The sequence below is a fragment of the Acartia tonsa genome, chromosome 1 (assembly GCF_053477335.1).
Source record: "Acartia tonsa isolate MP-2025a chromosome 1, ASM5347733v1, whole genome shotgun sequence".
Classification (NCBI taxonomy): domain Eukaryota; kingdom Metazoa; phylum Arthropoda; class Copepoda; order Calanoida; family Acartiidae; genus Acartia; species Acartia tonsa.
The window spans coordinates 45,533,439-45,553,677 of NC_137260.1; the positions used below are offsets into that span (position 1 = coordinate 45,533,439).

At 31.6% G+C, this 20,239-nt stretch overlaps 2 protein-coding genes across 7 annotated transcripts in view; one reads left to right on the forward strand and one right to left on the reverse strand.

The window, feature by feature from the left end:
* The window catches only part of LOC145321669 (dual 3',5'-cyclic-AMP and -GMP phosphodiesterase 11-like), a 39,866-nt gene extending 33,964 nt beyond the window's left edge, over positions 1-5,902 (forward strand). For all 4 annotated transcript variants that reach the window (XM_080163190.1, XM_080163195.1, XM_080163202.1 and 1 more), the window contains exons 22-29: positions 2,567-2,685; positions 2,916-3,023; positions 3,531-3,667; positions 4,254-4,357; positions 4,653-4,741; positions 4,856-4,886; positions 5,178-5,289; positions 5,622-5,902. In XM_080163190.1, the coding sequence (XP_080019316.1) occupies positions 2,567-2,685; positions 2,916-3,023; positions 3,531-3,667; positions 4,254-4,357; positions 4,653-4,741; positions 4,856-4,886; positions 5,178-5,289; positions 5,622-5,764 (843 nt within the window). In that variant the 3' untranslated portion in view covers positions 5,765-5,902. The remainder of the gene's footprint in view (positions 1-2,566; positions 2,686-2,915; positions 3,024-3,530; positions 3,668-4,253; positions 4,358-4,652; positions 4,742-4,855; positions 4,887-5,177; positions 5,290-5,621) is intronic.
* Positions 5,903-6,986: 1,084 nt separating this feature from the next.
* Positions 6,987-19,428, reverse strand: LOC145321687 (histone-lysine N-methyltransferase SETD7-like). Of its 3 annotated transcripts, XM_080163214.1 has the most exons (18): positions 18,783-19,428; positions 18,190-18,260; positions 17,505-17,549; positions 17,182-17,264; positions 16,282-16,350; positions 15,280-15,406; positions 13,397-13,482; positions 13,001-13,042; positions 12,390-12,523; positions 11,842-11,904; positions 11,303-11,393; positions 10,830-10,860; positions 10,247-10,349; positions 9,874-9,985; positions 9,548-9,587; positions 8,764-8,882; positions 8,113-8,194; positions 6,987-7,855 (listed from the first exon to the last, which is right to left on the reverse strand). In XM_080163214.1, exons 1-18 carry the CDS (start codon positions 18,829-18,831, stop codon positions 7,811-7,813), a joined length of 1,392 nt encoding a protein of 463 aa, XP_080019340.1. In that variant the 5' UTR covers positions 18,832-19,428; the 3' UTR covers positions 6,987-7,810. The 3 variants fall into 3 exon arrangements, with proteins under 3 accessions (XP_080019340.1, XP_080019352.1, XP_080019361.1); XM_080163226.1 differs by lacking the exon at positions 16,282-16,350; XM_080163235.1 differs by lacking the exon at positions 17,182-17,264 and having other exon boundaries at positions 18,783-18,843.
* Positions 19,429-20,239: the final 811 nt, after the last annotated feature.

Sequence of the window (20,239 nt, forward strand, 5' to 3'; positions counted from 1 at the left end):
CTACAAGGTTTTAAAAATAATCAAATACAATTGATGGTGGATTAGAACAGGAAACTTTTCTAACAAGAGACTGTCGCACTAACCACTAGACTGTAGGTATAACAAGATTTTGCGAAAAAATTTAGGTCATAATAATAAAAATAAAGTAAGTTTTGCTAGAGCAAATCTCCTCTAACTTTTTTACACCTTATATTCAATCTTCATTTTATATTTTTTTAACTTGAAAGAAATATTAATATAAAGTAATATAGAGCGTATTTTATATTGTAAAACCAAAAGAAAGTAAATAAAACATTGAATTAATCTAGCCAATCGCGTGATAATTTTAGAACGCGGCCTCTAACCACAAGACTAAAAAAGAAAGAAATTTTTGCAAAAAAATTAAGGAACTTAAAAACAAAAATGAGAAAAATATACATCCGTTGAGTATGGAGGTGTGCAGCGTATTATAAACAGCTTTTCGCGGATTTAGAAATGTACAATTATAAGATCAAAGCCAGTTGAATTAGTCACAAAATGATGAAGACACGGGCTCAAAGAATGGTTTTAATTTTTTCTTAGGAGAGTGGTTGAACCCTCTCCCAAAATAGTTACAAACCTTCCCATGAACTATGATAAGCTAAAGGAGAACTATATAGTTTCAGTGATTAGTGAGATTCTTTGGTACAAACAAACAAACAGAGAGCCAAACAAACATCCTGCTACTTTATTATATGGATACGATAGCTACAATAGTTTAAGTTACATGCCGAGATTTGAACTGGAATTCTTAGATAAGTTACGTAAAATTTACCCCAAGACCACAGCGGCATAATGATTTAACCGCGGTTTTAAACATAAGAATTTATATATAGATAGGGGCTTTATCATATAAATTACTTTATAACAGTTGTTTAGTAAATGACATATTATGTTCAGTTCAAGTAAAACATGCGGTTGTGATTCGATATCCAATATATATTAATACGCAGAAGAACATGTATCAAATAAAAAAATAAAGTTCTGAGATTTGGTTACGCAAATAATAAATTAAGGGTGTTAAATTGCGTAAGTATGTAATTCTTAAGTACGTACTTTTAAAACCTGTTTTAAAATGTAAATAAAATAATACATGACTATTGTATGTGTATGTAATATATATAGGATATATATAAACGGGTTTTTTTGTTACATAAGCTAGACACCTTAGCCCTCACAACCACACAGCTAATGCAACTACAGTAGGAATCTTTTACAATACTGTAATTGTTATATATTTGTGTTTTGAAAAAAAAATAATTAAAATTTTATCCGGGAGGGATGAGACATTATATTATAAACCCTTAATCCAACTATTTAATTTTGAATGCTTCGTAAACTAAAAAAAATATAGATATCATCCTTGAAGGGGGAAAAAAGCAGGGGGGTTGCGTGATTCTACATTTAGCAATTTGGAGGTTGCGTGATTATAATATCTTATAGGAACACAACATTTTTAGTTTCATAACATGTTCCTTATTCTAAAAAAAAAATAATTTTAAAAAAATATTAGGATCCCATACCTAATATTTTAAAGAAAGAGAGGCAAAATTATAAATATGTTTTTAAATAAAATAATGAAATTAATAAAGAGATGGAAGAAAAGGGATGATAGAGAGAGGGACATTTAATCTTTGACAAATGATTAATATTTGTAGTTTGATTTGAAGAGAGAGAGAGATAAGAGAGAGAGTGAACCCACGAAAAAAAGAGAGAAAGAGAGAGAGATCGAACGCACAAGAGAGAGAGAGAGAGAGAGAGAGAGAGACATACAGAAAAACAGAGAGAGAGAGAGAGAAATAAAGAGAGATTTAATGTTGAAATGAGACAGGTTTGAAAATCATTGGCTTTCAATTTGTCTAATTTTATTAGAAGCTGATTTTTATGTCAGAAAAAGTCGTTCGGGAGAAGATAATAATGGAAGAATATGGTATACAGTCAGAGATAAGACAATGGAAGAAAAAGTTAAATTTTTAGGAATAAGGCAATGAAAGAAAAAAGTTAAAAGACGGGGATAAGACAATGGAAGAAAAGAGTTAATATTCAGGGTTAAGACAATAAAAGTAAAGGGTTAATAGTCAAGGATAAGGCAATGGATGAATACAGCTATTAGTTGGGGATAAGACAACAGAAGAATATATTTTTTAGGTGGTGCCTGCACCACCATTTTTCTAGTTTTTAATAAGTATATTCACTTTAAGTCGAACAAAATTGTTTAGTTAGTTAGAAATTAGACTATAATATTTTGATACATAAAATTTCGGAGGCAGTCGACATGTAGACATTAAAAAGTTAAAATATGAAGTAAAAAATTGTCATTAGTTAGAGCTATACAAAGAAAAATGGAGACCTGTAGGATCAGGATCTGCAGTATCATACCAAAACTATATTTTATATTAATGTGTACTGTTTTAGGACATTTTAGTATTTTGGTCATTTTAAATGCATTGCTTTTTACCTGGATAGCCCTGCCTGGCTGGCAAGCAACTTGTGTTTTTAATTTAAAAATTCAATTTCCATATGTGCATACCTAACTTTTAATGTTTAGATGATGTTTGCCTCGTTGTTGAACAGTAGCTGGTGGGACGGACTGGGAGCTGTCAACTGTCTGGCCTTGATCATTGCCTGTCTCTGTCATGATCTGGACCACAGAGGAACAAATAACAGGTGTGTCATGGTGATTTTTATTCTTTCAGGGGAGACATTAGACTGTTAATTATAATGGTACCTAAAGTTCTAAAACTGTATTATATTTGATGGCTGAAAACTTTTGGTACTTTTTATTAAATGTTGTATGGTTAGAATTAAACATATAGTGTACATTTTTTTCAACCAATAGAAAAAACTACCATGCCACCTTACTTTAAATCTATTTCAAAGTAAATTATTTTGTTTAGTTATCAACTTGCTACAGACTCGCCACTTGCTCGTCTGTATTCCACCTCTACCTTGGAAAGACATCATTTGAACCAGTGTCTTCTCATTCTAAACCTTCCTGAAAATAGGTAATAGATACTAATAAAATTGATCAAATTTTGTTTATTTTAAATAAAGAAATGGGGTTTTAAGAAGAGGAAATTAGTGTTTAGAAAGATTATAATTACATTTTTCTAAACTAGTGGCTACGCCCCTAGAGGCCTCTATGGACACTTGAAGTTAGGGGGGGGGGAGGGTCACTTACCCTCCTCTTTTAAATTTTAAGTTTTATAAAGATAAAGTAAAAAATTGTGGGGAGGGGATCATTTTTTCTACAGCAATCTCTCTTAGAAGGGTGGTTGTTGTTGTTGTTGTAGCAATGATTCTCTGAAGTTAGGACTTAGATGTACACGGAGACTGGATAAGTATGTAGAAGGGTGGTGGTACCCTCCCTCGAAATAGAAATAAACCTTCCCAGGACCTATGAGAAGCTACATTATAAAGGAGAATCGGTTAGCAAGATGTTTCGGTACAAACAGACCGACTGACCATAGACATCCTGTTACTTTAGTACATAGATATCTTTAAAATTGTAGAATATTGGATAACCTATCCCCCGTGGAGTATTCTGAAACTTTGAATGTGATAGAAGAGGCCATCCTGGCCACTGACCTCGCTCTGCATTTTAAACATCTGGCCAGCCTCAAGATGGTCGCCAAGAAGGGACCTACAGGTAGAATTTCACATATTAATAGAAAGATAGAATCCTTTTATAAAAGGAACTCTGTTTCACTTCCGTTAGTGTATTGATGTAAGAATGTGCAGAGAGAGAAAGAATATTTAGATACTAGTAGATTATAAGCTGGCCAGACATTGAGACAGTAAAAGAGAGAGTGTGAGAGAGAGAGAGAGAAAGATAAATATGTAGCAAGTTACGAGAATTGAGTTATTTATTAGAAGCAAAGCACTTAAAAGTGTCAAAGACAAAGTGATTTCTAGAGCATATGTTCATAAAATGGTCATAAAATCTGTGAATGAATATAATTGACTAGATTATCATTCTCTTAGGTGACAAATAAAAAATTATTATTTTGTAATCTTTACATTTCTAAGAATGGCTGACAGACCATTGTACCAAGTAAATTATAAACGGGATGCTCATAAGTATATGGAATCTGTACTTCACAGCAAATTTCAGCAATCTATCTTAAATAGAAATTGAGAATATCACGTTTCCACCAAAATATTTCAGACAGCCATTTTAAGTCATAGAGAAGGTTCGATTTGGAGCGTAGACGGATAAAACTTGTTATATTAAGGTATAAACTGGAACGAACCCAGAGATGTTAAAATTATTCGGTCAGCTCTCATGACCGGAGCAGATTTAGGGGCATCTACAAAGCCCTGGAAAGTCCAAAAACAGGTACATTTTTATTTTGAAATAAATTTCTTTGTTTTTATTTCATGTAAAACTGTTTGATTGACCACTTTTCATTAGAGCCATAAAGTCAATGAATTTGTATGTCAATATTTTATCCGTCGCTACACTTATAAAAGCCTTATGGTAGATATAAACTCTTAAAATTGCAAATGCATATCAAAAGAATGCCAACAGGTTTGACAAGATAACATAGAATTTTCTTTAAAATTAATATTATGGAAATTTTATCACCTTGAATAAAATATTTCTTTGATTTTCTACTTACTTAATTTTTAAGGTTGTGTCTCTAATAGCAGAAGAATTTTGGCAGCAAGGTGATCTTGAAAGACAGACTTTGAAGGCGCCATCTAGTGATCTTATGAATAGGTATTTTATCCATGTTTTCTCTTTGATTTTCATACTAAACATCTACACTTTATCTTATTAAAAAAACATTACAAAAATTGCTTTATAAAAGTAATATTTATTTTCTTGTTTTAGAGAATTGAGCGAGATCTTCCCTAAACTACAGGTATAAAAATTTTATTTTATTCTTCAATTAATGATACTCACAATCATATGAGAGGGTGAAAAACTCCCCTGACGAATATCAGGCGGTGGTTAACTCCCCATAGGATCTTTATTATTGTTTTTATAATATAAAGTAGTAAGGTTTTTTTTTGACTAGAGCTTAGGATCTCAAAAAATACTGGTCCAAATTGGTTGTCCATTTCAGTAAAGAAAGTTCTTAAGATGGCTTTAACTATTTTCTGGACCGTTTATGCCTTCAACTAGTTAGCTAAATATGACATTTATTTATCAGGTTGGGTTCTGTGAGAATGTTTGCCTACCAGTGTACGAAGCTCTGGCAGATCTGTCCACAGAGTTGGTGCCTCTCAAGGAGGGAGTCATTGCCAACCGTGACCGCTGGCGACAGGAATGGATACTTGAAAATTTATTTACTTTCACTTTTTAGTTAATTGTGCGATATAGAGATTAAAAGTTTTTTTTACTCATCTTTTCGGGGAGGGAGGGGACATTGGGCTGTAAAAAAGTTTTCGCTGACTCAAAAACTTTTGGGTGCTTTTATTGAGTTTTGAATGGCTAATTCCAAACTAGATGTGTCGAAACTTTTCAACCAATGATTTTAATATACAGAAAGAATAATTTTATTATTATTTGGGACGTACTATTTCTAGCTACAAACTAACCTCACATTAAAAAAATATGTGTTAAGCGTCCCAAAATTTTAATTATCCACTCCAAAAGATAATGTTGAGCGAGTGCTACACTGGTGGGTCAACCTCGTGCTCTGGGGAGGACGGGTCCAGCAGCAGCAGCGAGGGGGAGGAGATCAGCCCTGTCCAGGTCGGGGGCACTGAGAACACAAAGATTACCAGAAACTTGTGATCAATCGTTACTTTTCTTAAAGCCAAAAGCAGGAATTTGTTTTAAAAGATTTCAAAAATTCTAAGGTTATAATGAGATTTTTTATAAGATTTAAATATCTCAGCTAAAACTTGTGAAAAATGTATTTGAATTTTGAAAGTTAACATATTATGTGATCGGTAAGAGATTATATTATTATAAAAAGTTGTAAAAAAAATTTCCATCAATCTACAATAATAAGATATTTTTAAAATATCTTAATTTGACAAACTTGTGTATTTTAAATTGAAATAACATTACTTTTTGCTCATTGTTATATATCTATTTTTTCAAAACTTATGTTTATTTCAAAAACTGTTTATCAATTAAGCAGATGAAATGATCTATTTTTATGTAATAAAGCATATATCATCATAACTTAAGTAGGGGTATGTATGTAACCTGAAGAAACTTTCTATCATTTAAACTTTATACCTGAAATCGTCTTGGGCACCTACTTTTTATACTACTGTAGGATATTTCATTATTTTGGTTGTTTTAAATGCTTTGTTGATTCTAAAAAAAAGTTTTTTGGGTACAGGGAATTATTAAGGGGATCATTTTACTTAGAGGCGTTGATTTATAACCCCCCCCCCCTCAAGAAAAAAAATAACCTATACCTGCATAACAAAATACCAAGCTGCTTTTAAAATACTATTTGATATACACAACATACTATTATGATTAATGCAAAGAAGGTTTTCTTCAGTTACACTTTCCCTCTATCAAAATTGTATTTTTTATATTCTACATCATAACTTCATTAACGCATTTAATGTATTACTTATTTTAAATATTGTATGTAAATAATAAAACATGAAATTATTAATAATCAAGAGATTAAAAGAAGATTTTTCCTTTTTATGTACATAGATAAAATTTGTTGTTGATATTTTTATATTTTATATTAATAATGTAATTCATCCTATGAAATATATATTTAAAGTTAAACATTGGGCTGTTCTAGTTCTCAAAGTTCTATAACAATGTTTTATTATTTGTTGGCTCACAAACTTTGTGGACTTTAAATTTTTAAAATTTAATTAAATTTTGATGGGTTAGCTAATTAAATTGATTGTACAAACGTTTCAACTGTTAATTGTAATCTACAGAAGGGATGATTTTGTGCATCATCATTTGGGATTTACATCAATTTATCAGCCATTGTCTTATCCCTTAAGATCCCTGCTAATAACACCAAAGCAAAGCAGTTACTTTTTATTTCAATATAATATACCTACAAAGATAATAAAGCTACAATTGAAATTACACAAATAATCTAAGAACTAAAAAAAAATATTTTACATAAGACATATTTCCTGAGCTATAAATATGAATAAAAAGGGGTTTATAAGAAATGTAAATATTTAGATAACATATTTGGGAAAGTTACACAATTTCAGTCAGTTTAAATAAACACACAAAATATTTTAATTAAAATTTAAATATCTTTAATATTCAATATGGATTTTGATTTCAAAATGATGTTATTAGTAATACTATGACTAATATGAGCCTATATAACTGAAGATAATAAACTATATTTTAAACTGTAAGACATATTGGAATGAAGAAAGTAAACCATAATTTTCTTTAATAACAAAAATTGGAATAGAATTGTCTTACATCAACAAAAGACACATTGATTCAAGAACTAAAATATTCATAAAAAAGCATTGGTTGAAATTTATTTGTAATCTGAGCCATTTTTTCTAAAGCTAATAACTATAATCACACAAAAGTTTTAGGAATAATACGAAGTTATTTTGTTACAACTAACAATAATACATTTTGGAGCTTTAAAGTAACAGGAGCGCGTGCACAGAGTAACAGGAGCGCGTGCACAGAGTAACAGGAGCGCGTGCACAGAGTAACAGGAGCGCGTGCACAGAGTAACAGGGGCGCGTGGACAGAGTAACAGGAGCGCGTGCACAGAGTAACAGGAGCGCGTGCACAGAGTTACAGGAGTGCGTGCACAGAGTAACAGGAGCGCGTGCACAGAGTAACAGGAGCGCGTGCACAGAGATTCTATTCTTCGTCTCTTTTCCTGTAGCTATGTCTGTCCCATTCATCCTAAAAATATATTGTAAATATTAAAATATTATGTATATAATTTTTGTCGTTTTAGGATATTTGAAAATTATTAATAAGTGTTTTTAACAGGAATAAATCACTGATATGAAATTTTCCATTTGGAGAGCTCATTGCTTTAAAATCAATAAATTTCAAAATTTCATTAATTAAAGTCAAACATTTCTTACAAACATTTAAAAAATCATGCTTCTTTTGTTACTGCTACATTTTACGAAAGAATAATTAATCCCACTTACCATGTACCATTCCGGAGCAAATTCCATGTCCATGTCATAATGGATTTTAAGTTCGGTCCCAGCTTTGATTTGCTCAATCGTTCTAAATTCATTTTTTTATGTTGATAATAGATTTAACAACCATAATACGTTGAAAAACAATCGGCTACGTATTTTATTTATTGTAATTTAAGCAAAACTTAGGTATACATGTGAAAACTTATATTGTCACTGAAAAGATCTATGATGTGTATATCTGTCTGTTCAAAATCATCTTGCTAACCGCTACACATATCTGGCCATCTTTTACAGGGAATTTTCGTATGGTTGCGCATAGGTTAAACTGCTATTTTTGGAAGTGTAGGTTAACCCTTGTCACCATGCTTACACCCCCTCCCCCTGTTAGAAATTTGTAACCTACATATCTTTTTTTCATAAAAACGGAGTTGTATACTTCGATCTTATAGCTTTGCCCCTAGATTCTAGCAGGTGAATATGACAGAAAAATAGCCGAAAACCATCTGATATTGTCTAAAAATATCCAAGGATATTAAAGAAATTGCTCTAAAATTAAGAACCCAATCGGTTCAATTGATATCAAGATCTTGTTGAGAGACAAACAAACAAAAACTTTACTACTTTGTATAATAGGATAAACCTTTTGTACTTTACCTGACACAGGGCACTAGACCAAACACAGGATGTTCTGAATTGTCCCAACGGCAATTGGGCTCAAAACTGTGGTTGATCTTGTGGGCTAAGGTTGAGCTGTACGCTTCTGAGGACTGATACTAAAATAGTGTGGTTGCGTATTTTATATAATCAAACGGATGGACCGTTGGCCCTTTGTTGTAATGGAAGCTTTACATTAATCATTTTGTCATTTTTTTTTGTAAAGGAGTTGGTATCCAGCAGAGAATTTGTTATTTGTTGTATTAAATGGTGACGAAAAATAAAAGAATAGAGAAGAAATGTACTAAACACAATGCGTAAATTGGTAATTAGTATTACAGTGTTTTTTTCTCAAGTATATCGTTCACGTCATTATCATCTCCTGAAAGTTAAATCAATTATAAATAATTCCCAGTATAATATTAATATACGTTCAAAACTCAATTAAAAATCTACATATATCTTTGATTTAATGGCTACTAAAGTGAAAATTGGTGTTTTTTTCTAGGTGCAATTTTACTTGAGAGGGTTAACATCTAAAAGGCTTTAGTGTAAAGGAGAGCAATATCAGAACAGTGGTCATAGACACATAGATAGACATCATACTACTTTTTTTGTAAGGATGGTACTATAATAATTCCATAGTATTTTCATTTCATATTGAGTTGGCTATACATTGCTTGTTTAATGCAAAATTTTATAAATCCACAAAAATACATGTCATCAAAAATTGTGTTTGTTTCAACAGAACTATCCTTTACAAAGAAAGGTTGAAAAATATTACCTTTTCTGGAATGTCTAAATGCTTTGCATTTTTGTCTTTCCTAAAAACAAAAAAATCATATTCTTAATTCTAAGAAGTATTTAGGTTAAAACGTAAAAGCGTTGACAAACAAGTTATTTGTTGTCATTGAATTTCTTGTACATTTTCAAAAATATATTTAGTATGATTTATTTATCAAATGCTTTGTTGATATCAAAGTGAATAAAATATAATTAAATGAGTAAGTATGAATTAATCTTTAATTTTCTTATCCTCCTCCATACAGAATGGGAAATAAATAATACATTTTCCATGGACCTAACACTGAAAAAATTGCTAAATCATACCTGAGATTAAGCTCTAGAAATATGTCATAACCAGTTTCAGGTAGAATACATTCATCCTTCTCTAATCTGAGTCCGTTGTAGAAACTAATTATTTGGTTCTCTGGCAGGTCAACTAAAAAAGAAATGTAGTGGGTCTACACACTTTATTAGTGATAATTATCTATTGTAATCAACATTTCAGAAATCAATAATTAGATCGCTTAAAAAAAAATGATGTAAAAATATCTAAAAAAATGAATCATTCAAAAATAGACATTCTGGTAATATTTGTTCAGTGGCTATGATTTCTAAATTGCATAATGTGCAATTATATAAAAGAAGATATTTTTAAAAAACCGAGTATATCCTAGTTAAAGAGCATTAATGGCAAAACCTTTAGCATAAAGTCCTTCACAAGCGCCCTCTATTCTTGATTGTTTAACTTGAACTAAACTGCTCTCATATGGATCTGACAGGTGGGGTGGACAGGCAATATCCTAAATATCAATAAATTTTGGTTACAGAGTAGCTGAGCTAGTAATAATGGAAAATATATAGAAAATAGTAGTACAAATATCTATGTTTAACATGGTGTAATAGTTATTCATCACATCATATTATAGACATTTTTTAAAACGAGTAGTAAATGAAAATTTAGGAGATTCCGACCAGGTTTGTTAGCCCCCAGGAAGCCTTGCTTCAATACGATACGATGCATGATTTTTCAGTATGACTTAGAACCAGTTTTAATCCATCAGATATTTATCGGTTTCGAAGCCATACTAGGATATATATTTCCAAATTAGCGCATCAGGGAAAAGCTAATAATATTTGAAATAAATACAGCATTAAAACTGAAAACGTGTAAGGGTGTATGGCTTTATGGTCTAAGTAGTTAAAAACTGCGATAAAACTGTTGTTTTGACGACCTACATATGTTACTAATGGGTACTTTGTGGATATTTTGACAATTATACCTGACTTGTAGAAATCCATCTTTGATATATCCTAAAATGTTTTAAAACTTATTATATTGAATGCAATTAATTATAATGATTTTCATTAAAAATAGGGGGCTAATAAAGTCAAAATTATTAAAGTTTGAGTTTTATTATGTAATTTTCTTTTAATTTTATTAGATCGTTTGATCAAAAAAATTCTATAAACTTTGTAAATATTTCACTCCTAAAGAAAAATTCAATTCCCTGACGAACCCCAAACTGTCCCACTTTGAGAAAGACGATTCCAGTGACGTCATATACGTTTCAGGAAAGAAAAAGGGAAGGGGGGAAGAAAATGACGTCACTGGAATCGTCTTTCTCAAAGTGGGACAGTTTGGGGTTCGTCCAATTTCCTCCTTCTATTTGCAAAAAAGGCAATAATTTGTTAACGATCATAAGTCACAATAACTATTGGTTCCTAATCATGTGTTTAATTAAGTCAAACTTACTTTTCTGAAGTAAAATGAAACGTGGGGACCAAAACACCGTTTTTAAGTTCTGTGGATAATACTCTAGCTGGCTTTGCAGATACCAAAATTCCTAGGTTATAAGCATTATGAGGGGAGTGAAACAAAGATTGAGTTAAAAGTACCAGAAGGTTTGTTTATGTAGTCTTGAGTAACCTTAGGGATTAGCAAATTGCGGCCGATTGTCTTAGAGGTGTCGGATTCGAGTCTGGACCACATCACGTTTAACTGACGACATTAAAATTGATACTACTGCTAGGTAATTCGAGTTACATCATTCAATTTTTTGGCCATAGGCGCAACTTATTGCAGTGCAGTGTATTAGTAAGACTTTCAGCCAAAGGAGTGCAAACAAAGGGTTGGTTGCTATTGGGTGTTAAAAATCATAAAACCGTGGATATTTGGACACAAAAAGTCGACATTGCTCCCCATATATAACCCAGGATGTAGGACATGATGTTCTAGTGTTTTAACGAAGTACTTCCCTGAACAAAGTTCCACATTCCCCAGTAAAGTTTTACCTTTGTCAAATTTTCCAAACAAAGCTGTTTCAAGGTCAGGATAAATAAAAGCAATATCTTCTCCTAAATACATCAAGTAAATCATTTAAATATTCAAAAATACGAAGCAAATGAGAGTTAAAATCAATTTAACTTAATTAAAATCCAGCTTAAAATCACGAAACCTCAAATTTATATTTCATTTCCTCACTGATTTTTCATGTTGTGAGTACTGGTTGTAGAATAAAAGTATGCACGTTTTGTTTATAAAATAGGAATACTTAATTACCATATAGGTTAACACACTATCGGTTGCGTCTCTAGCGTCTAGGACAGAAAAACCTAGAAAAATAGCCTAAAACCATCCCAAGACTCAAATATGAAAGTCAAATATCCTAAAACCATCACAGGACCTATGTGAAGCTTAACTAAAATACAGATCCTAATTAGCCCAGTGGTCATTGAGATCTTAAGATTCAAGCAAAAAAGAACCTTACTACTTTATAGAATATCTATTGGTACATAAATTCTCTTGAATTGTATCAAAATAACTAAATATTAATACAAACCTGTAAAATCTCCAGTAGAATCAGGACATCCTACCAGCCATCCATCTCCTCTGACATATTTCCAAGTTAATCCTGTTGGGAGCCCACAGGAGTACCAGCCAATGTAATCCAGGCGACCATTCAATGTTACTCCTCTAAAACCAAGTAAATTTTTGTATCAGCACTAGGTTAAGTAAAATTTTCAACAAAAAAAAACAACTCTTTGATTGTACGACTTTTTTCTGCAAGTCTTAACTGTGTATGATGAGTTGCGTCTGTTTTGGGCCAAGATAATCCTTTTCTCTGTCCATTAAAGTCACGCATCTGACATAACAGCAGTAGGAACCATATTAAACGACTAGTTATAAAGCGATGTTGAGCCGAGATTCGATCTCATCACCTCCTCTAAGACGATCGGATAAACTATGTGTTAAGTCATAGTCGCGGATTTTTATAGAGTGTAATAAGACCTCACTAGCATATTTTATGCTTAATTTTGAACTATAAAATACATTAATAAATTACTGCAAACTATGCATTTTATTTTGTTTTTAAAATTTAACTATTTAGAGATATTTCCTGATAAAAGCTTATTTAAAAGTTACATGTCTAGAAATCAATATTCATGTTACCTTACAGGGCCATGAAAATAACCATGCTGATACCAACCATCTCTAAAATAAATTCATTCATATAGTTGTTACATATTTTATGAGGCAATAGCTAGTCTGTTTTTTTCTAATATTATCAAATAACATATCAAACCATTGATTTGGGAAAATTGAAAATCATCCTCATAATACCAATACACATTCTAAACTTTCAACTTCTTCACCAGCCTCTAGGGGATTTCTCATTAGAATAGGTTTGGTGGGTGTGTGTGCATCCAACCATTTTTACTTTTGTTTTGCTTTTGGTAAAAGGGCAATACTCTCAGAAATAATGCTCTCGATCGAAAAAGGATGGTCAAATATGGGTCTAAACACAGAGGTTAATCATTTTAGAGACTTAAAACAATTTTTTAATACCTGATAGTTTGATCTTCAAAGTAGACCTTTCCTTGGCCAGTGAGAACACCATCCTCGTAGTAACCAGAAATATGCTTTATTCCCAGCTAAAAATATATATAAGATTTTATTATTTATGTTATGCAAGTATCGACAGCTGGAGCCATCACTAGCCTTTGGGCTTACTAATACTAAAGCCTCACCGCCAATCAGCCTCATTGTTAGACAACCGCGGCTTTGTAAACCACCCAATAAGCCTGAAGTCAGCTGCGCGGTATTCTCAGCTAGACAATAAGCCACAGCAAACAAATTTTTAATTAGCTCTTTATGGGGAATGCAACTACACCAATTCCCTTGCTATATCTTTAAACTAGCGGCTACGCCCCTAGAGGCCTCTAGTGGCACTTTAAATGTTTTTGTTTGTTAAAGTTAATTTTTTATGTACCACCTTATTTGACGCTGAAGTCTCCTAGATTTTAAGAAAATTTTCAATTTTTTTTGTCATTTCTTTTGGGAGGGTGGTAGTACCCTCCCCCAAAATAGTTAAAAACCTTCCCAGGACATTTGAGAATCTACCCTGTTAAGGAGAACCCGATCGGTTCAGCGGTTAGCGAGATCCTTCGTTACAAACAAACAGACAAACACACAAACACACAAACAGACAGACATCGTTCTACTTTGTATTATAGATAGATAAAAAATATGATCTGCCTCTCATATATTCCTTTTATTGATTTGTTTGGGCCGTAATACTATAGATGTTGAGTTTGACATTTCTTTTTTTGAAAATTCGCAAATATCAAGAATGATCAAACAAAAAACGGCAAACAATATTTATAGTTAAAATAATGTCATAAATAAACAATGACCTAACAAAAAATTCCTAAATAATATTTTAGTTTAGGTAAAGTAATGTCATGTGACCTATGTCCTTATTTTTGTACGCTTGCGTCACTCTGCCTTATATTTCATTATCATGCATTGACGTAAACTTTGAGTTAGGTTTACAGGGATAGGTCAACAAAGGAGAAAAATAATATGTTGACCACAAACTCCCTACCTTTATTTTTTAATAAATTAAAAATAAGGTGAAGTAGACGGGGAGTTTTTCGTTTGTTTGTTTATTACTTTAGCTCAGGCAAGATTGGGTTGTATAGAGTACTAGGTAGCCCCGGAGGGTTAGAACCACCCTCGTACGAAAAATATCCCCCACCCCCTTATTTAGAAATTATTTCAATAATTAGGAGAAAGGGGTTCAGCGCTCGACAGACCCCTTGTGTGAAAGCACCCTAATTTTTAGTAATGTCATTAAAAGTATTGATAATGAATGTTTCGAGTTGGTTATGATAAAGTTAAAAGGCATATGAAGGTTACGAATGTTTTCATTGAGAACGAAGTAATTTTCTCTCAATATAAACTGTAATAACTTGATACTGCATATCTGTGTTTTTAGTGCAAATTTGTATTTACACATCCCTTTATCCTTGTGTATACTGTTACAACAAAAACTGGGGTTTACTTGACCTAAGAATGCATTTGATTGTTTAAATAAGGTTAACGCTGTTTTGATGGCTGCGTGAATTTTGAGGAGTACAGCTTTTCTTAAAGTTTCTCAATTAATTTGCATTAAAGGAGTATGGGGGGTTTCCATTTAATTGTCTTGCGAGCACAGAACATCCCGAATTTAAATTAATTGAAAATAAAGGGGAAATAGTTTTTTTTCTTTAGGCCAATCCCCTGCCGGGCTATTCTGTACCAAATTTAACATGACCTAACCTTTCTTAATGTAACTTCCTGTAATCTCTTATTTTCAATTTATTTCAAAATAAGGGGTGGGGGAAGGGGGGTTATGTACTTCACTAGGTACTTATAAGGAAATTATTGACATCAAATATTCGACTTACCTTTTCCAGCCTTGGTCCATAGTAAGCTCCAGGTCCAACCCTCTTGCCATCCCTCCAGCTTCCCTGCAGCTCGTCACCATTTGTCAGCTTGACAATACAGTCACTACCACTTAGCTTCACCAACTCTCTAAATATCAACAAGCAGGTTAATTGTTGACTACAGGATCTTATTCCCTTTTTCAATTTACAAACGGTGCATCCTAAATTGCAACCAAACTATTATTCACATTTATTTAGCTGTTGCTAGATGATTATGAGTTTGTATATGATTTAGAAGTATATTCATGCTGTTTTGATTCATTGATAAAAAACCAACAGGATTTCTAATTTATAGGTAAACATTTTAAATTTTGAAATTTATTATTCATTTGGACAGTTAAAATTCTTCAATTTTATTTGATAACAAAAATTCTCTTACTAGTGATTTTCAAATATTTATCAAAGATAAAATTTACCTCAATTGGTTTATTTATTTAGTTTTCCATGCATTCAAAAAGATTAAAAAACTACACTCAATGTTAAAAAAAGGGAAAATAACAAAATTTAGTTTCAGAAAATGATAATACAAAAATGACATTGTTAAAAGAAAAAACAATATTTTTCACAAATATAACACAAAATTTCAATAAATTATATATTACAAAATTGATGTTTTACAATATATAAAATTTAATGAAAATTTGGGTCGTGTGAAGAAAATGAAGTTGCGGGTTTCGTCATAGTTTCATAGTAGCGTTACTCCTATTTCTAGCTCCTGCGGGGCAATCACCTAACTTAACTTAACCTTTCAAAAGCTACTGTGAAAATACGAAGAAGCGTGCAACTTCGTTTCCTTCACATACCCCGTAAATTTTAATAACAAACTTAATTATAATCGTGAGAATAAAGTTTTTCTAGGGTAGACGATACTTACCATATGAAACAATAAAAACAGTATGAAAACACCCTGTACAGACTTTAAAGAAAGAAAACAACTGGGATGAGGGAATTTATATATTATACCTGTCCTCATCTTGTTCTCTCTCTAGTCTTGTTTTATCTGATGTTCTAGTAGTTGTAGTAGTAGATAGACTTCAAATATTAAATATTCTCATTTAATACATTCACAATTGTCTCAGTTTTCACATGAAATTATGCACCAGCTATAGAACACAAATTATTGGCAAAGATGGCCACTACAACTTTTTTTCTTATACTTACGTTGCTAATGTCAATAAATTAGAAATAATTAGAGTTCATGCATTTACAATAAATTTATCACCTAAATAGTTGGAATAAGAAAGCATGTCCCTTTTTTTTGTACAGGGTGTTCAAAAACAAAACTGTTACATTCCATGTAAATTAAGTTGGACAACTAAGAATGTAAACTTCAATAATAGGAGTTTTAAATAAAATTTTAAACATCAAAGTTTTTTTATAACCAAGAAATTTAGTATTCTTTCTATGATAAAAAACTTAGTTGTTTAAAAAAAATCATTTTTGGACACCCTGTACAATTTTTTGCATGTATGTATATCACAAACTAAATACTGCATTATTTACATTAATGCAAGCATTATTCTTAGAAAAGGAATGGAAAAATTATAAATTTATTTTATTGAAGATATATATATGATTTTGAAAAAATGCATCTATTATGAATTCTTAGTATTTTGTAGGGCTCGGCAGCTGTTTGCTTTGATCTGCAGTTAAAATAATCAAACCTCACGGCTGCGGTTAATTACACAACTTCTCTAAGTTTTGAGGCCATCTGCAGTTTCCAAGCCCTGGCAAACTTTTCCTGTCATTTATTCCATTCATTTTCTGAGAGTATTATGATTTTCAAACATACACTAAAGACAATCACAGTTTTGCAGAAGTTCTAAACCTTACAATTGCAATTTCTCAACTTATGTCTAATACCTGTTTTTGCTTCGATTACCGGTAACCTCAGCAATTCTATCCTTAATACGTCCGGCGCCCAAATCAAAGTAGGGGTCGAAAATCTAAATTTTTAAAAGTTGGGATTAGCCATCGGAGAATAAAAATAAGGATAAATTATGAATACTTTTTACAAGATCAAATATTTTCCCTAAAAACAATAAATAAGTATATCTATTTGTAATAGAAATCATATTTCTATAACAATTCATTGTAGAAATAGCTGTTATGATCTCTATTTAGCAAAGTACCTACGAATATATAAAAGCTTTAAAGATGTTTTAAAGAAACAATAATATTCGTACCTTAAATTTTGCATCTCCTTGGAGAACGTCAGCTACACTTACTTCCTGCAAAATTACAAGTGTTTATGTCCAATTATAGTGAAGCTTTTTGGATTATTTATTGAAATATATCAGTATGTCCAACCATTTAAACATGTTTCTTTTATATAAATTTTGACATTTTTTTGGTGTAGTATATTTCCAACAATTTGCTTCCTAAGTCTTTGCTTTTATAGATGGTATCATCCTTGTTATTTCAATATTTATAACCTTATTCCGTTCATAATTATTAGTTAATTAAAAAAAGAATTTGATATTTCTAATATAAAATTTAAATAAAGATAAACATTTTATAAAAAGATATTTATCTAGCTTCAAAAATAAGAAAATGGTAGCCGCTTGAAATTTTTAAGCAAAAAGGACCCCAAAACAAAGGTTGTTAAATAAAGGGTGAAGGAAGAGAAAAATGACTTTGACTCATTTATAGTCGAAAATTCATTATCAAACAAGGGACATGCACAAATTTTTAGCCCTTTAGCTCCAATAGGAGCCCCCCTAAAAGCCCCCCCCCCCCTCCCAACCGATAAAGGTGCGGCAAGGGTCCCAACTGTTGAGGGTTAAAGAGGAACGATTTTTATCTTTCTTCATAATAAATATGAAAAATCCAAAACACATAAAGAAGACAAAAAAATCTAAAGTTTTTTACCTTAGCTTTTTGCTGATGAATAAAGTCCAATGATTTTTGTATTTTGTGTAACCATTGACGTATAATATCCCCTAAAATTACAAATGTGATAAATTTTACTCAAGAGTCAATTTGAAGTTTTTTTGTCCTCTTGACCCTAAACTAAAATGTTAAAATCCAGTTTTATCTGGATATGTTTTGGTCAAAATCATATGTTAAATTTGAAATATTTGCTTATTATTCCACAAGAATTTATGAAACAATGCGTAAAATAGCAGAAAATGATAAGAATAGAAAATTCTAAAATCTTAAATTAAAGTTTGATCATTTTGAAATTAATTTAAAAAGCTTAAAGTCATTGAAGAATTTATTTAAACTGTTCTAAATACTAATTCTCTTATAAACTAGCAATAAATCCCTTTTTAGCGGCTACACCCCTAGAAGCCTCAAGTAGCATATAAGGTGGGACTTGGAGGGGGAATTCCACCGCATCCCTCAATTTACAATTTACGTTTTAAAAAGAAAAAGTAAAAAAAAATGGGAGGCGGGGCTTCTTTTGTTTAATGCTATATAATAGTATCAAGAAAATTGCAGGAATTTTTGGACATACTAACCTTGGTTCTGATTACTGTTATTTTCCTCTTTTTCAACTATAATTGCCATTTGTTTAGTTCTGCAAGGATAATGGATGTACAATATACGTGGATATTAGGACAGGGGAAAAAATTGTCGTAATTTAAGCTTGCTAACATAGTTGATCGTTTATTGGTCAGTTATTTTATCCAGTATGAGGGGGGGATAGGTTTTTAGCCCACTGAGTGTTTCACTTCATGAAATCATGAATATCAGGTGTAAGATCCAAGCAATAATATAGCCATTACATGGTTTAATTTAGAACAGCTTGACTTTAACAAAACAAGCAATTATTTCTTGTATTTCATGCATATCTGTATTAATAATTTGAAATGTTTAATGAACTTTCTATTGAAAAAATCTAATCTTGTCCTAATTATCTAGACACACAATATTAAATTCAAATAAAAACAAATAAAAAATAAAATGCCCATTTCATAATTTTTAAAGAAAATCTGCTAAAAATATCCGATTAATATACGCTTTGCGTTGGGCAAATTTGCAAATTAGCACATTACATGCAAAAAAAGTATTTTCAAATGTAAAAAATCACATTAGATACCTAGAAGGGCCCAGGTAGGAAATGAACAGTTAAACTTTAGTGATATATCTTTAGGAAGCCACCTTTAAACTGTACATATATAGCTATGTATAGTACACTGTAAAGAAAAGCTTGTGTGAGTGTACTATTTATCCAAGTAAAACAACAACAACTAAGCTGGCTATTGTGTAAAAGTTCTCCTGCATTGAGAGGGAAAAATCAGCTGATTATCCGGAACTGACCGAAAAGCTTAAGGAAAGATAGAGAGATAATTTAATGGGTCGAGAGAGAGAGAGTATAAACAAAAGAGCGCCAGAGAGAGAGAAAGAGAGAGAGAGAGAGAGAGAGAGAGAGAGAGAGAGAGAGAGAGAGAGAGAGAGAGAGAGAGAAAGAGAAAGAGTAAAATAAATAAAGAGATGAAGTGAGAAAAAGAGGGAAAGAAAATAGAATGTAATAAAAAAAGATAATCTTACAAAACTAAAGACAAGTATTATAGAAGCAAAATTGACTTATAGAAATAATAGTCTATCTTTATTTGAACTTTTAAAAATCTATGTTTTTGAGGAAGCAATCTTCTTTAGTGCTGTACATGTACAATGTTAAAAACATGTTGTTAATTTAGGATTTTTATGATGCTATGCTATATAAACCAAAGTCATTTGAAATAGAAAGTCAAGACGTCAGTTTGGCGCTTTTCCTCCAAGTTCCTATCAAGCACTGAACCCCTCCCCACTTATTTTTGAAAACTATAATAAAGATAATGAGGACGGAGAGGTAGTTTTTCCCCCAATACCTAACCCCTGCAGGTCTATATCTGCGGTACCCTAGCCCTGCGGGACTACCAAGTACCCAATATAACATAACTGACAAAGTAAAAATCAAACAGACTGTAACCCC